Below are 18,598 nucleotides of genomic sequence, written 5' to 3'. Positions count from 1 at the left end.
ACATAGAACATTTCTGTTTAGGTGGCCATACTAGATGAATTTTTTATAAATTCTATTATGGTCATCCTGCTTTCTTTTAATTTTTAATTTTGAGAAGCAAATAAAATTTCGTTTCGTTTCGTTTCGTTTCGTTTCGTATGTATGTATGTATGTATGTATGTATGTATGTATGTATGTATGTATGAACCCATAATTGATTAGAACTATAGGGAAGTAATAATCATATCCGGGTTCAGCTTTAATCTATGTTAAACGCTTCGCACAGACAGGTATTTTAACGCTCCATCCTAAATACAGAAAGAACTATATTTTTGAAGTAAAATAGAAAAGGATTGCTTTACATAACTCTTATCTAATGGGTCACCCGATACTTCTACAATCCTGCTACAGAGTTCATTCAGAAAACTCTGAGTCTGAGCATCGGTTGGACCAAAGGTCTCAATGCAGACTGGCTGAAAAATTTTGCTTTCTGCAAGAGCCGCATATTTTGAATTTTTAAAGTCTGCGGCTCTTAAGGCAGCGGCACCCGCCTCCAGTGAGGTAAGATTAATGTACCTTTCAGCCATGGTGTGAGGGAACGTAACATCCCAAGCAAGGGAACGTCCCTTCGCACATGGTGAAATAGTATACCCATCGGGCCTGAGGCTACCTTCCTCCATAAGACCCGTGGGTTCTTTAATTGTGGGTATGTTTGCCCTCTGAAAGCACCTGACCAAAAAGTCGTTCATGGCCGAGTGTCGAGCCTGTATGTATGTATGTATGTATGTATGTATGTACATATGTATTTTATTTATGTATTTGTTTGTGATGTAATGGAGTGTATTTGTTAGTGTTGTAGAATTTTTTTACGATAGGCCATAACATATTTGTATAGTTTATGTTCTTCATATCCTCAACTGCAGAGCTACAGCAGTCCTGTCCTGATGTATGTCTTTAATGTCACTTTGTTTGTATCAGTTTGTGTGTTTTCTTCTTAGTTCCCGTGTGTTTGTGCAAGTCTTCATGTTTTCTTATTAGTTTGTGTGTGTTTGTTTGACCGTCTTTCTGAATACGATTTTATTAGTTTTGATTTTATATGCCGGTCATTATATGCGTATTTCTTGTGCAAAACACATACAAATACACATACAAAACGCACGTGTGTGTGTGTTTTGTTCAAGTTTGAATGTGTATGTGTGTGTGTGTGTGTGCACGCACGCGTGCTTTGTCGATTTCCGTATAGTTGAGTGTCTGTATGCTTTTTTTTTGATTCTATGTATCCGTTTTTTGATTTTATGTATCCATTTTTATTCACAATCATCGGTTTTTGCATTAATTTGTATAATTCTCTGTATGTTTTCACACGCATTAATGTTTTTTTATGTTTTGCAAAAAGTTTTTTTTATGTTTGTATGAGGTTGCTCCCGTTTTTATGTCTTTCTAATTATACACACCTATCTGTTTGTTTGTCAGTTTGCTTGTGTGTGCCGGTGTGTGTATATGTATATAAAAAGACGTTTTACATTGTTGTGTGTGTGCGTGTGTATGTATGTATGTGCAGTGTTTATATGTGTGTAGTGTTTGTGTGTTTGTTTGTGTGTGTGTGCGCGCATATATGATGTGATCGTAAATAAACATACATTCAAACATCCTGATAACGCGCATATGTTGAAACAAATAAAACACAATCATACATACACGCACATCTTTCCATAGCCACATACTGAATTCACATGCATACATATACGAACGCACACAAGCATACAGTGGCGACATAATACATACAAATGAATGCATGCATATGCTAAATAGCAGTATACATAACTGCAGATACAGGACATAACTGCAAATCATAAGTGGAGATAATGACTTTTTACAGGCATTTTATTGTGCATTTTTTGCCGAGCCCACAAAACGACTGAAGAAAATCGATAAAATCATAAGAAACATCACCCACTTACAAATATTCAGCACATTACAACACACACACATACATACACACACGCACACACACATACACTTACACACGCACACTGACATGCGTTTATTGTTATTTGTTAGTGTGTTTGCACTCAAATTATCTACATTTCATCATACACACAAAATTTTAGCCAAATAAATCATAAAAATGAGCACACACACACACACACGTGCACACGCACGCACACACACATACACAAATTAATACATCCATGCAACGTACTAACGAACAGCAGACGAAAAAAATAGGAACCAGCTGAAAAGCTCAAATGAAGCGCATCATAAATTGATTACTGCTCGTAAACAACAAACAAATGCTGCAATATTAATTACTACAATGAACATGCAACAACCCTCATAAGCATCATCGTCGTCGTCGTCACCCTCATTATCATCTTCATCATCACCATCACCGCCATTTTCATCGTCGTTACTTTTGTCTTATCTGATAAACGTTGGTTTTTTAACTACATTGTATTTTGTGGAGGCCATATTGAATCTGGAATGGGCTGAATAAAGGAAGGCTATAAAACAGGGATGTGATAATAAAGGGATGTGATAATAAAGGGATGTGACAAAATAGGAATATGAAAATGAGTGGGAGAATGCGACGTAATAGCCAGCCACGTGATGAAATGGGACTATGGCAATAAAGGATGTGGCAGGATAAGGATGATCAAAAATTAGGGATGAGACGGAGTTGGGATAAGATGAACTCACATCCGGCAGTCACATCTCGTCTGCCATCTCATTTTACGCTTGTGTAGTTTTTTAATCTTGCGGAACTGCTTTTGAAAATTTTTCAACGGCGTTCAAATGTTGTTGCTGTTGGTGTTGTTATTAATGTTACCGTTATGGAAGTTGTTCGTAGTTGTTTTTATGTTATTGTTTTCATACAAACTCAGTCTTTAAAAGTCGCACTTGTTAATGCGGTTGCTGTCAAAATGCTGATGCTTGCCTGGCTGACGGTAATTAACTTAGTTTTTGATGTCAGAGTGTGAGAATTATGATAGATATGGGAATTTAAGATTAATGTGAAAAATGAACAAGCCGTTCTTCAAACACACACACACACACACACACACACACACACACACACACACACACACACACACACACACACACACACACACACACACATACACACAACACACACACAACACACACACACACACGCAAATACACTATTCACACATGCACAACAAGACGCAAATACACTATTCGCACATGCACAACAAGAAACTCACGCAACCAGACACATGCACACACATACACACACACATACTTATACATATATAATGTATGTTATATTTATATATCACTATATATTCATGTTATATATATTTTAATTATATCCTTTTCCCTTGTCATATCAACATCATCGGTTCCCTTGCTTCATGTAAATATATAAACATCACATGCACACGTACACACGTATGCATAAAATGGTATGCACAAATACATGCACGCACGCACATAAATACCATGGTATGTACGTACAAATACTCACATACACACACACACATACACACACATACACACACACGCAAAAAACAAATACATACACGTACGATTATGTACGTGTAAGTGTTTTTGCAGTTTCTTGCAGACATACCAAGCAATCACATTGTGTTATACTTGGATATTTTTTTATGCATGTAGATTACACACGTATCTGATGTTATAAATATATACATACGTACATACATATACATACATATATGCCTCCATATATACATCTGTACATACATGATAAAGCTAGGATCATGGCAGTTCGGAGTGAGTTAGGCTCCGAATGGTTGAGAGCGGTCACTGTGGAGTGTCTTGTAGGTTGGGATCAGAAAGGCAAGCCCGACACTCTGCAATGAATGATTTTATAGTCAAAGTTTTTCAAAAAGCTGCCATTCCGGTAATAAAGGCCCAAAGACGCTCCTTATAGTGGGACGTAACTTTTACCCACACAATGGCCGTAAGATATATCGGTTTTACGTCAACAGAGGCTGGGACAGCTGCGATAGAAGCGTCGGACCAAAAATCAATAGAATATGCCACTTTAAATAAAAACACCAGAATATTTAAACTAGTATGCGTTAAAACATTTGGCCCAACTAATGGGCAAACACAAACATTCATCAATCAGTTAATAGCAAAAGCAATCCGGAAGACAAGCGCTACATAAAGCAATATACATCAATATTATTACAAAGATTTAATGCATTTTGTATTTTGAATGGAGCAACGAAGTTCCTTTTTGTGCAAGAACCCCAAACATAAATAAACTCATACATGTATAAAGACAGACAGACATAACAACAACAACGTAAACCACAACAACAACAACGCATAGACACTTTTATTGACTCTCGTTCTGCCTGCTTCCAGAGGTGCTGGAAGTAGGAAGGGAGCTGAAGGACCTGTTTACGTTTTTAATATTTTTATGACATTGTAAGAGTCAGAAGTAAAACGAAAGTTATTTTTACTTGGTTTGATGAGATGAATAGAAATGAGATGAAGAGAATTGAACTGAAAAAACTTTTTTAGTACTGGCTGGGTTGCTGTCGGATGAATGAATTTTGAGAAATAATCTTGGACGCAAAGTTGCACTTGTTCATGTCCGGCTGGCTGACACTGACGCAACAACAATTAAGTTGCACTGAAGATGGTATTTCAACATTTCTATTCAGAACGTGTGATTAAAATGCAATGAGGATAATGATGCTAATGATGATGATGATGCTGATGATGATGGTGCTGATGATAACACTGATGCTGATGATGATGATGATGACGTATGTGTTTCTAATGAAGACAGTTTTAAAAATCGAACTCAGACAGATAAGTGTTTAAATACCTTTATATTGTAGTTTGAAATAAAATAAATTATTTTTGTAGCGCTAACTACCTTCACTGAACAAACTCTCAAAAATAAAAAAAATATTTATTTAATCGCACCAAAAATTGTTAAGCCTTGAAGCTTTCAGTGTCCACCTGATCGGATTATAGGGCCATTTTCAGGTACTTTTACGATTCATCACGGGTTAAAAAAATTGAGAAGTTGCGATGTATGAAAATAAGTATTTGTTTCCTACCTACAATACACACATCAAATGGCAAATAAAAACTTCTCGTGTGTATGCATGTAATGTCTTGCCTGTCTAGCATTTAGTATTTCCTATTTTATGACAATACGTTCTAAAAAAAACTCTGCAGAAAATAACTCGATGCAAAATACCACCTTGATCATTTGGCTGATATTATTAATATATATTTAAACGATTTCTTAGAAAAAAAATTTTTAAATGTTTGCAAGATAAGTTATCAAAAAAATTATGAAAGTGTCAGACCATAGCCATAATCGAAACTTATCAATGATATTTATCTTCCAATCGATTAATTAAAATAAACAAGCTTTGGAAACCTTGAAATATTCATATCATACTTTTGTTTGTTTCGAAATCTTCTATTAAACTGTGAGTAGGAAAGAATTTAAAAAATTTTCTGCCACAAAAATGAGTAACGATTTTATTAGCTTCAACAGCAGAACTGCTGTCAAAGACGAAAGAGCAGCCGCACCAATCACTCAGTTCTGTAAAAATGTATCACTGCAGTAGTGCATCGCTACGGCTTTATCGATTTTAAACGCCTTGACGAGAAATAATTACGAAAAAAAACATTGAAACCAAAATCTAAGAAATGATGACAGATCTTTCATCTAAAATGGATGTCTCGTTTCTTTGTTTTTCGACTGTCCCGTCACAAAAAACTTGAAAATTTTTCATTTTCGTGTCACGTTGTTTAACGTTTTTGCTGATCCCTCATTAAATATTTTTTTATTAAGTAAGGACAATATGCTATTGCTTATGATGCTTACAAATTAAATAGGAAATAGTGGAGTTTGAGTTTGAATGATGAAGAATAACTTTTGTAACGTGCCCTTTAATAATTACAATTCGGTTATGAGGACTTTCAGTTTTTTAAATCTTGCGGTCCTTATCAATGGAAGAAAAAAAATTTAAGATGCGGGCATGTGCGTGAGACATGAGAAGTATAAATAGAATTAGGCCAAACAATTTGAAGTATTAAGGAGATGTTTATGAAGCATTTTGTGAACTATTTACTTTTTACTGATTTGATGTTAACTAATTTTAAAAAACAAATAAGACCACAGTAATGTACAAATGCATGAAAACAAATTTTCAAATGGAAGTATGAATGAATAAATTAATTAATGAATTAATAAACGAAGGAAGGAATGAAGGAATGAATGAATGAATGAATAAATGAATGAATGAATAAATAAATGAATGAATGAATACCGTACGCAATAAATGACCACGTTGATTTTTGATAACAACGTATTATAACCATATATAACCAAATCAATGCACATCAAAAATAAAAACTTGCAGCCCAAAGAGTTAGACCTTAAAAGATATATTTTAGTTTTCTCTGACTTGAAAGCCTGAATAATGCGTACTTATTCTCAATAAAAGTTAACAAACACTCGCAAACGCTTTGTTTTTTAATAGAAATAAATTGAAGAGCTGATGCTGTGATTGGTGTAACGATAAAACATTAGTTCGGGAACTCAAATTAGTTCGAACAAATCTCAAATGATTTCTGGTACACCTGATGCTCGAGTTTAAAAAATGCCCATTGAAATTAAAATTTAGGAAACAATAGACACGTTTAATTTGTTTTTTTATATTGACGGAGTTGATTGATTGACATTTGGTTGGAGTACATGCCCTAGTTATGATTTGCACTCTTATTTGCATCATTTTCATGTTGAGTTGTGATATTTTCTTTTTACATGAATGAACCTGCTTATAAATATGTTGTATCTAGCTCAACGAAGCTCTCTTACTAACTTACACCCACAAGAAAGTTGTTTCTACTACTGAACAGAAACAACGACTAGCAAGCGTAATAAATGAAGAGGTTCGAGCCTCATAAACTTTTTATAGCAACATAACTTGGGCGGGCATACATCAGGTCATAAATAAAGCAATCAACCTGATATGAAATGTCACACTGTTGCGATTTTTCCAGATGATAAACATCCACTGGCATTTTTTTAATTTTAGATTTTATTTCATCAATTTTTATAAAAAATTCTACTTTTCAAAAATAAAATCCATATTTAATCGGAAATTTTTTTATTAGTGATCGACTTATAGATAGCCTAACTTGCGAGATTTTAAAGAGTTCTTTGACGGGAAGACATTTTAATTATGTCCTCAGTCAATACTACCAGCTCTCTTTTTTATATACCGCAGACATTCAGAATAAACTTTTGAATAAAAATTCAGTATAAAATTAACGATAATTAAAATTATATGGGGAAATTTGAAATTTCTTTTCAACAATCAATTTGACTCAGTTATTTATTTATAAATTTTAATTTTTGATTAACTTTCTAAATTATACAAGCCATTCCATTTTAATATGAAAGTTTAAAGTTTAATTTCGTTATGTTTATCCCGCCCTCCCTATCAAATATGTCCTGTCCGTGTCGAACCGGCAAATAAAGGATTGGATTGAACGGTACATATCCATAAATAGGCACATACATGGGTGTATACACGTAGGAATCTTTGTAAGGTATATACAAAGTAAGGTATATACAAATCAAATCCACAGTACTAGAGCAGGCATTAAAATATTTTTCTTATCTATAGATGTATGTACGAATGTGCATAAGGATTTTATTTTTATTCATGCATGCATAATATGAATTGTATATATTAGCGTGTATGGATTTAGTGTGTATGTATGTATGTATGTGTGTGTGTGTGTGTGTATGTGTGTGTGTTTGTATGTATGTGTGTGTGTGTGTATGTATGTATGGATGGATGAATGGATGTATGTATGAATGTATGTATGTTGTATATGCAAATATGTATATTTTTTATCAGTCGAGATCTGCGCATATGTTTGTGTATTTGTATAAATATATGTATAAAGTGTGTGACTATATGTGTATGTATATACCATAAGTGCATATGAATATATATCACATGTATATGTAAATTATATCTATATATCTTATTTTTTTATTATGTGAGCATATGTATGCGTGTATCTATGCATGCATGCATGCATGCGTGAATGTGTGAATTCATGCAAGCATGATCAGACCACTTTAATATGTTGCATGGTTAGAGAGAAAATTTCTTTGTTGTAATTTTTTAACATCTTCTTCCTGGCCATCCCATAAGAAGCCACGGACTGGAAGCATTAGAAAGATAGAAACACGAAGGATGCTATCTGCTCTCTTGTCATCATCACATCAACATCACATTGTTGCTGTGATGTTATTATAGTGTAATAATTCACATTGACTTTGGTGATACTGAGTAGTAGTCTAGTATCATTACATTGTTAGTCACAGTAGTATTTTTGCTATGCTGGATATTGCAATGGTTATAATAACAAATGTTATTTATTATATTATAATGTTATATATTTGGTTGCGATGTAATTATAACACACTGGCTTTATATAACGTATATAACTTTGTATGATATATATTAACGTTATTTAATGGGTATATATTGTGCTATTAATGCTGAATGCTACTGAAATTCATTCAAATGTTACTGAAATGTTACATCTCTTGTGTTGGTGATGTTTAATTAAGTCTAACGCACTCTAATTAATTATTTAAATGTTTTTTGATTAATTATCGTAATAAACTTTAAAATATAAACAAATAAATTATTTAATAAATAAATTAATAAATTGATTAATATATATTAAAAATAATGAAATTAAAAGAAATATTTTCACATTAAGTTGATTTGTTACTCAGTAAACTGGTTGGTTGCCTGTTTTGTCTGTGTATCGATGGATTTGAGCAAAAGCATTTGTGTGCATGTGCGTGTACAAAAATATGGATGTACGTGAAAGCGTATTGATGAGTTTTCGTTCATTCGTTCACTAATGTGAACATATATGTGTGTGTGTGTTAAAACCAAAACATGATGAGTGACACTGAACCGTCAAACATTAAGTAACAAATGGATTAACACTTTGATTTGTCGTTAATTGCACATGTCGGCATTCAGTTGGATATTTTCAAGCACACAGACACGCAGGAACCGCTGCAACAAGCACGAAATGTGGTTAGTTGCGAAAAACAGTTCCCTGCTGTCGCCTGATCTGACGCTGATCATTTTACATATTGCCTTAAGAAATTTAAGGGTGTTGGGGTCCATCGGGCCGAGAACCTCGATACATATTGGCAGGAATTCCATTGAGGGGAGGGCGTTCCCATATTTTTTCATTTACTCGTCCGCTGTCCTGGACGCGGCCAAACCGCATTCTTTACTTGTCAGGTTTACATATCGTTCGGCGAGGGTGCCAGGGACCGTAACATCCCACGCCAAACATCTGCCGGCTCTCCAAGGTATTAGTGTGCCATCATGCGCAGAAATGCCGATGGTTCCTTGAGAACCGGGATTGAAGCCTTGGAGAAGAGCCGACAAATGTATTCGTTTAGCGCTGAGTGACGTAGTTAACGGCTCCCACCCAGGCGACAAACCAAACCGTGGTGCCCAAACTCGTCCGCCCCAGCGCCACATCGGCACGTGTATTTATTCTGAATGACCAGGCCAAGTCTGAAGCCAATGGCAAATCTCACAGACCCGTCGTCAAGCCTGGTGCCCACAGAGGTGTTGGGCCACGATCTCAACCACCCACAGCTGGCAACGCTGGACATGGCCAACAAACGAGCGGTGGAAAAGTCGTCGCCGCATGAAGACAACAAATTTTGAAAGATCTTTTATATTCTTTGTTCAAAATTTGGACGTGCGTACGGTCCCCCGGGGCGGACACTGGGGGAAGGATATCGCGGCAACGAAAAAACCGGTGGAGCAGGGAAGACTGTAGGTCGAGAGTGGCAGCGGCAGAAGAATTATAAACAACGGGAGCCAGCTGAACCACGCTAAGCAACCCCAGCCCACCAAATCGCACCGGCAGCTGTGTGTGTGTACGTGTCTATTGTAACTATTTGTATGTACGTGTTTGAGTGTGTATGTGTGTGTGTGTGTTTGTGTAAATGTATGTGTATGTTTGTGTATACACGTGTGTATGTGTGTAAGTAGTGTATGCTGGTGTATGAGTATTTCATTACAAAATTTTCAGCGTTGAACTTGTTGTCTATATGCTAATATCTGAGTCAGTGTGACATGGTTGTTGATGCTTTGTTTGATGTTGTTGTTGTTATTGCTGGTGCTGTTTTTGTTAGTGTTGTTGCTGGTGTGGATGGAGTTACGGATGTTAGTAATATCACTGTAGTTGATGTTGTTGTTGTTGCTGTAATTGATGTTGTTGTTGTTGCTGTTGTTGCTATTGTTGTTGATCTTGTTGTTGCTTTTGTTTCGATGTAATTCTTGACACTGCACATGACGTCATCACCGTGTTTGTTCGGTTCGTGCCAATTTATTGGTCCATTTAATGTTTACATTTTTTTCTTATGGCGTGTTTGTGTCATTTTGGTGCTATATATCACGTGATTATATCATTTCATTGGTGACGTCATTTCAATGTTGATGATGTAATTAACAATATTATAACCAATCACATCATATAAAGTACTTAATCATAAATAAATAAATAAAAGAGTATATATATATATATATATATACATATATATATATATATATATATATATATATATATACCGGGATGTTAAGGGACATATATTTTTTGTTAAAGACGCCTCCATCTTATTTCTTCCTTATCAATTGGGACATCACAAATCAATAACAGCATCCATTCATTCATTCATTCGTTCTTCATTCATTCGTTTGTTCGTTTGTTCGTTCATTCATTTATTCATTCATTCATTCACTCATTCATTCATTCATTTATTCAGTCAGTCTGTCTATCATTTAGTCGTCATTCATTCAGTCATTCATTTATTTGGTAGTTCAATTTTATTCGATTGTTTGTTCTTTCAATCACACATTCATTCACTAATTCATTCATTCACTTGTTCAGTTACTCATTCGATTTTTTTCTTTCATCCATACATGCATTCATTCATTTTCTACCATCTATTCATTTTGATTCATTCATTCATTTCTGTCGTCCGTCCGATTCTTCCTTTTTTCATTGACACCTTCTTCCCATCCATTGAGTTCTACTCCTTTTTCATTCATTCTGTAAATAATTTATCGATAGGTCGTTTCGCTAATTCACTCCCTCATTTATTTCTACATTTGTTAATTTATTCATTCATTCGTTCGTTCGTTTATTCATTTGTTTATTCATTCGTTCTTTCGTTCATTCATTCATTCGTTTATTCATTCATTCATTCATTCATTCATTCGTTCGTTCGTTCGTTCGTTCATTTGTTTATTCGTTCATTCATTCAATTTGATAGTTCATCCATTTGTTTGCACTTTCAGCCATACGGTCATTCGCTAATTAATTAATTCATTTACTCATACATTCATTCATTCATACATTTTTTCTTTCATTCGTTTACTATTTTATTCATTCATTTATTCGTACATTCATTTATACACCCATTCATTTACTTATCCATTTATTAAGTCATTTATTTATTGCGTGTTCGTTCCTTCGTTTATTCATTCATTCATTTTTTTTCATTCATTCGTTCCTTCCTTTGTTTATTCATTCATTCATTCGTTCTTTCATTCATTCATTCGTTCGTTCGTTCGTTTGTTCGTTCGTTCTTTCCTTCGTTCATTCATTCATTCATTCATTCATTCATTCATTCATTCATTCATTCATTCATTCATTCACTCACTCACTCACTCACTCACTCACTCACTCACTCACTCACTCATTCATTCATTCATTCATTCATTCATTCATTCATTCATTCGGTCATTTTTTTTCTTTCATTCATTCATCCATTTATTTATTCATTTATTCATTCTTCCTTTCATTCGTTCATTCATTTATTTACTCATCCACCCATCCATCTATCTTTGTGAGCATTAGCAGTGATGACCTCCATTGTACGTTTGCGAGATGGAAAGATGAAAATAAAATATGAATGAATGAATAAAAAAAATGGAAAGTGGTGATGATGGTGATGATGGCGGAAGTGGTGATAATAAGGATAAAAAATTATTATCTATCACACTACTGTTAAGATGATGGAAAAAATGACGATTGTGATGGCAGTAAATTGAAGATAATGATGACGATGATGATGGTGTTGCTGATGATGATGATGAAGAAAAAGAAGAAGATGATGATGATGATGAGGATGACGATGTTGTTGTTGGTGAAGATGATGATAAAGAAAAAGAAGATTATGATGATATCAGGGATGAAGAAGAAGGTGATGATGATGATGATGAAGATGAAGAAGATGATGGCGACGATGACGATGTTGTTGATGATATTATGATGATATTAGTGATGACCATACTCTCGATGATTATAAAAAACGATGAAGTTGATTATGCTTGAATGATGATTAAGATGGTGATAGAGAAGAAGAAGAGGATAATGGTAATGATGATGATGATGATGATGACGACGATGATGACGATGATGACGACGACGATAATGATAATGATGACGATGAAGATGACGATGATAGCAATTAAGATGATGATAATAGCGAAGAAAAAAAAGAAAATGACGACGACGATGATGATGATGATGATGATAAAGATTATGATAGCGATAAAGATGGCTATGACAAGGATGATGACGTATTTGATATGTAGATTAGATAGATGAATAAAAGTATGGAGAAATGAACAGAAAGTGGAGTGCGGTTGTGCCGGGATGCTATTCATGTGAATGATGTCTGGAGATGCTAGCAATACACCATGTTTGCCATCAATAATCCCCAGCCTAGTCCTCGTTCGATAACAATGTAACCATTATCATCATTCTATTATCATCATCTTCTTCGTTATCATTTTTATCATCACCTTTTTATCTTCCTTCTCATCGTCGGTTTCATCTCCATCACCAGCTGTATCTTCATCGTCATCGTCGTCGTCATTATCATCATCATCATCATCGTCGTTACCATCAACAACAACAACAACAGCAACATCATTTCCTTGTCGTCGTAGTTTTGCAGTACTGTGGCGATACATTTTCATCATCATTAATAATACGATGATTATTATTATTATTATTATTATTATTATTATTATTATTATTATCATCATCAAATCTTCATCTTCATTTTCGTCATCTCCGCCCGAGTAGTTTGTTGTATTCATTGCTGCGATGTATAGTCATTGATGTAGTGTATAATTTCTTTTACCAGGTCACTATCAACTTCCTCATCACTTGCTATCATCACTCACTATCATCACTCACTATCATCACTCACTATCATCATCATCCTTATAAGTAGCATAATTTTTATCACCATCGTCATTTTCACCTCTGCCATGGTCGTCATCGTTCGTTATCATCATTATCACTATCTTCTATAACGTGATGGAAGCGTCCGTTTTGAATAGCCTGATGTATAAATGATGACTACGACGATGATGAAGACGACGATGATGATGAGGACGACTACGATGTTGGCCGGTAGATTGACTTGCTCGTGAGAAAAAAACAAATCCAATATGATGAAAATGAAACTGATGTTAATCAGGCGATGTTTGAATACTAAAAATTAAATGATTCAGTTGAGAATGAGAATGATGAGAACGATGATGAAAATGATGATGACGATGATGATGGCAAAGATGATGACGAAAATGATGACGATGACGACGATGATGGCATAGAGGATGACGATGGTGATGATGGTGAGAACAGCGATGAGGATGATGATGACAACAATGATGGTAACGGTGACAATGATGACAACGGAGACAAAAAAAATGAGCATTATGACAAAATCGGTGACGACATTTATGATGGCAATGATGCCATGACGATGACGGCGTCATGACGACAAGGACGTCACGATGACGTCGACGCGTAGAATGAGCGGATCATTTATTCAGCGTAACGTGTATGAAGATGAGCAGCACTGAACGATAATTTACACATACATGAACAAGCCCTTTAAAATTTCGCCTCTACAAAAACTTTCCGCTTTTATAAATGATCATTCTTGCAGTTGGGGCTGTTGTTGTGGCTGTTGTTGTGGCTGGTTGTGGTCGGTTGTGGTCAGTTGTGGTTGGTTTTTTTTTATTAATTTGTTATATTTTATATGAAAATGTTTCGTAGTGTTTTTACTGTAGTTGTTTTCATTGTGATGTTGTTTGTTGTGAGGAGTTCTAATTGATGTTCATGTTTGCGGATGTTGTTGCTATCATCCTTGGCGTTGTTGTTGGTTGCCACTAATCATTAGTGTTCTTCTATCTTCTTCTATCTAGTTTGTCTGTGTATCCATTTGTGTTGTTGGTTAAAACGTTCTTTGGGAGTGTTTGTTCGTGATTCACTAGTGTTGCTGTTTTGTCACAACTCAATGTATTGGTTGTTGTAATGTAATGTAATATAATGTAAACACCTTAAAGACTTGTTTATAATAAAAACATATCGACACACACACACACAAAACATTTCTAATAAAACAGCAAAGAACATTCGAGCAATCATCTTGAAAAACATACCGCCTGAAACCATACAGAAAATTGTAATAACTTTTAAATTGAAACTAAGAGAAATAAAAAATAGAACAGGCAGTAGGAAACTTTTTTTAAAAAAATGTTACAAAAAACACTAAATAAAATTTTATTAATTTTTGAATGTAAAAAAATGTGCTGGCGATGGATCGGCGAAGCGATCGAAGGAGCCAAAAAATGGAAGTCATCCACGAGTGATAATTTATATCTTCATACCGGCTGTAAAATTTCTTTGTATTAAATTAAATTTTTAAAGCCTCAATATGACTTTGCATTTTGCTGTCCCATAAATTCGTTGCGCCGGCCCCCTTACATCTACAACATCTGCTATTCTTCTTATTCTGTGCTTTATGTTTTGTTGCCGTTGCTGTTGTTGTTGTTGCTGCTGATATTGTTGTTGTTGTGTTGTTATTCATGTTTCGTTGTTTATGATTTTTTGTTGTTGTCGTTGTAGTTATCGTTGTAGTAGTAGTAGTAGTAGTAGTAGTAGTAGTAGTAGTAGTAGTAGTAGTAGTAGTAGTTGTTGTTGTTGTCGTCGATAGTTTTGTGTCGTTGTTTTTTTTTATATTCAGTTTATAAATTTGTCATTGTTTTAAATGTTTTTGTTCATTTTGTTATCTCTATTATTGTGAAAATTTGATTTGTTGATAGTTTAGCAACATTAGTAACATTGCGACCCTGAAGACATTATAACATTAATGATGTTGTTTTAACCGGTGTTGCTGCAAGAGACACATACAACTAACAACACATACCTTGACGATGTAACACAATGACGTCACATCTTCATAATGATACTTTTAGCAATTTTTTAATTTGAAATTTACGCTGTGAGAGAAAATATTCCTCTTAATTAGCTTCCAAAAATGAGACTGACGAACGTGAAAAAAGCACATAACTTGGAGAAGGGCATGCAAGCGGACGGAGCTGGAAAAAATAAATGAAAGAGTGAAATATAACTTTGGAAAAATTGCACCGTTGGGATTGAATATTTTTAAAAACCTTGAAAACATTATTAAGTAAAATAAAAATAATAATTTAACAGTAAATAAATTAGCTATAAATAAAAAATTATCGCTGTTTTAAGCACTGTATGAAATATTATTTAAGATGCTTTTTAGAACGTAGCTAAGATTATCGCGACTGATATTTTACAAAAATATTGTTGAGAATATTATTTGGAGTAATTTTGAAACATTTTCATGTTGATCAAGTTGTTGTTGTCGTTGTCGTTGTTGGTGATAATAAAGATGCGATGTAATATAATTGACGTTGTTTTGTTGTTGTTGATGATGATGATGAAGTTGTTGTTGATGATGATGATGTTGAAGTTGTTGTTGTTGTTGTTGTTGTTGATGATGATGATGATTAAGTTGTTGTTGTTGTTGATGATGATGGTGACGATGATTTTGAAGGTCAGTGCATTATTGTACTACTCATAGAACATAAAGAGTCTGGATAACTTGAATTCAATTTAATTTTTATCGATGTGTTTATAATGGATCTGCTTTTTCCCTCTTTGGAATTAATTTGACTTTACTGCTGGAGTTGGTTGCATGACATTCCGCAAACTTACAATGCATGACACGCCATCTTGTACATTACTTCTTATTGTTTATCGCTATTTATTGTTATTTATTGCTAATGTCGCTATTTTTGGTTAGTTGTTATTTGTTGCAAAACCAAATGCTTCATGTTACAATGTTACATACATGGTGTTACAGAAATTCTAGACTATGACAGCCATTATTATTATTATTATTAGATTATTTATATATAAATAAGCCATATACATAGATGTATACATAGAGAATGTTATATGGATGTATACATGCCAACACACAGCCACACAGTTGTTACACAACAATTGTTATACAGTTCTGCACAAAACCACACGCTGCTTCATAACGTCACAAAATATTGTAAACCAACTTGAAATATCTTTGTTGCCCGTTCCTTCGTTTAGTGTTGGTATCTTTTTCTCATTATATCGCAAGGCAGAAACTTTCTGTTTACTGTTCCTACTTTTGCCAGGTGCTCAAAACCAGCAAGCAGAACTCTCGGATTGGACAGTCGAAGAGGTCGTGCGGTCCAGTGTTGTCTTATGGACAGTGTGAAGGAGCACTGAGAAGACATTGATAGATAAATATCCACTGCACGAAGAACCTTTGCATCGTAAGAGAAAGAGTAAAATTCAAAGTTTGAATATTAGGAACTTGTACAGTAGATTGTTGAATATGCATGCAAAAAACCTTAACAGAAATAAAAGAGCGCGGGTTGGAAGCGTTTTCAATGGGATCCCAACTGGAGTGTTTTTGGGAATTAGTTGAAAAAATAATAATGTCACATAAAGTAACTGAAAATGATGAAAAATGATGAAAATGATGAAAATGATGAAAAATGAAGAAAATGATGAAAAATGATGAAAATGATGAAAAATGATGAAAATGATGAAAAATGATGAAAATGATGAAAAATGATGAAAACTTTTGGAGGGAACATGTTGAGGTGATGTTGCAGACTATTAGTAGATTGAAACTGTTTTAGCTAGGAAGGGAACTGAATGCTGAAGGTTGGAAAACTTCCCATCAAATGAGTGGGTAACAATTTAAAATGAGCCGAAGCTAGAGTATTGAAGTTGAACAAGACAAAGAAAGATTTTTGAAAGGAAGAAAAAAATGTGAACGCTATCGGGATGGACGGTCCCCTGTGGGATCAGAAAGGATCACCTTTTGATTGATTGTTGAAGTTTTTCACGAGGTTGCAACGCAACATTCAACAACGCAACAAAGTGTTGCACAACATCTTACACACACCTCGTTAATAATACGACACCATATCAACGTCAAAAACATTACATGCCGTTACCATGGTTACAAACTATTGCAAAATATCACAGCATCGCGTGAGGTTGCGCAACAGTACATGTTGTTGCGCAACAGCACATGTTGTTGCGCAACAACGTCATGCAACACATTTCCATTATTAAACTAAGTTAGACACAATTAGCCAGATTAGGCAGCACTGGACAGCCGGGCACGTCACATGTTGCTGTACGCATGCATGCCCTCTCATTCTTCGCTTCATTTGCCTACGTGGGCCATATTTTATTATTAATTTCCAACATCATCATTACCATCATCACCATCACCACCATCGTGATTTTTAAAATCACCATCACCGTTATCATCACCATCGTCATTACCATCATCATCATCACCATCATCATCAGCAGCATCAACAGCAACAAATTCAGAGTCGAGAGTAACGCAATCGTCATCATCACCGACGTCAACAACATCATCATTCTTATACTTTTTTTTCATCCCATCAGTTCATCGGAAAGTGGAAGTGCGAAAGATATTTGTGATCTGAATTTCAAATTTCATTAACCACATTGACAATTCCGCTGCTCTTTCGAGAAGAATAACATCAATGGCTGTATCAATGTATGTACGAATGAATGTGCACGCGCGTGTGTGTATGTGTATACATGCTTGTGCGTATGTATATATATGTATGTATGCATGTGTGTGTGTGATTGTATGCATGCATATATGTGTGCGTGTGTGTACATGTGTGTATATGTATGTATGTATGCAAGTGTGTGTGTGTTTGTGTATGTGTGTATATAGTACGTTTCAATGTTTAGGTATTGACACACCATGGAATCACACACGCACACTTACACACACACACACACACACACACACACACACACACATGTATATATATATATATATATATGTTGGTAATAGACCATAATTTTTACAATATTCTATAAATTCTACCGAATGTTTGGCGTTAATATGTTTGTAGTTCGTTTTTTCGATTTTTCTCAACTAAAGTTTTTTGGTGAACGTTTAGTTTATTAAAATTCAAAATAAACTTATTTTTCGAATTCATGCTGCAAATAAGGCCATATTTCGATTCCGAATGAATCGTCATCAGTGCTCCTTGCTGTATATATAGGGAAATATTGAAATATCAAAGTTCAATTTTACAACACCAAAGTTAATTTTTACAACGTCAAAGTTCATCTG

At 34.6% G+C, this 18,598-nt stretch overlaps 2 protein-coding genes across 2 annotated transcripts; one reads left to right on the top strand and one right to left on the bottom strand.

Annotated features, from left to right (window-relative positions):
- Positions 1–287: 287 nt before the first annotated feature.
- HELRODRAFT_165210 (hypothetical protein) lies at positions 288–728 on the bottom strand (the record flags this gene model as incomplete). Its single annotated transcript, XM_009031065.1, has 1 exon — positions 288–728. One exon carries the CDS (start codon positions 726–728, stop codon positions 288–290), a length of 441 nt encoding a protein of 146 aa, XP_009029313.1.
- Positions 729–9,015: 8,287 nt separating this feature from the next.
- Positions 9,016–9,414, top strand: HELRODRAFT_165209 (hypothetical protein; the record flags this gene model as incomplete). The annotated part of the gene is made up of 1 exon (XM_009031064.1): positions 9,016–9,414. One exon carries the CDS (start codon positions 9,016–9,018, stop codon positions 9,412–9,414), a length of 399 nt encoding a protein of 132 aa, XP_009029312.1.
- Positions 9,415–18,598: the final 9,184 nt, after the last annotated feature.

The sequence above is a fragment of the Helobdella robusta genome, assembly GCF_000326865.2.
Source record: "Helobdella robusta unplaced genomic scaffold HELROscaffold_7, whole genome shotgun sequence".
Taxonomy (NCBI): Eukaryota; Metazoa; Annelida; class Clitellata; order Rhynchobdellida; family Glossiphoniidae; genus Helobdella; species Helobdella robusta.
Note: the sequence above shows the minus strand (reverse complement) of the source record. Positions and strands in the feature narration are given on the sequence as shown.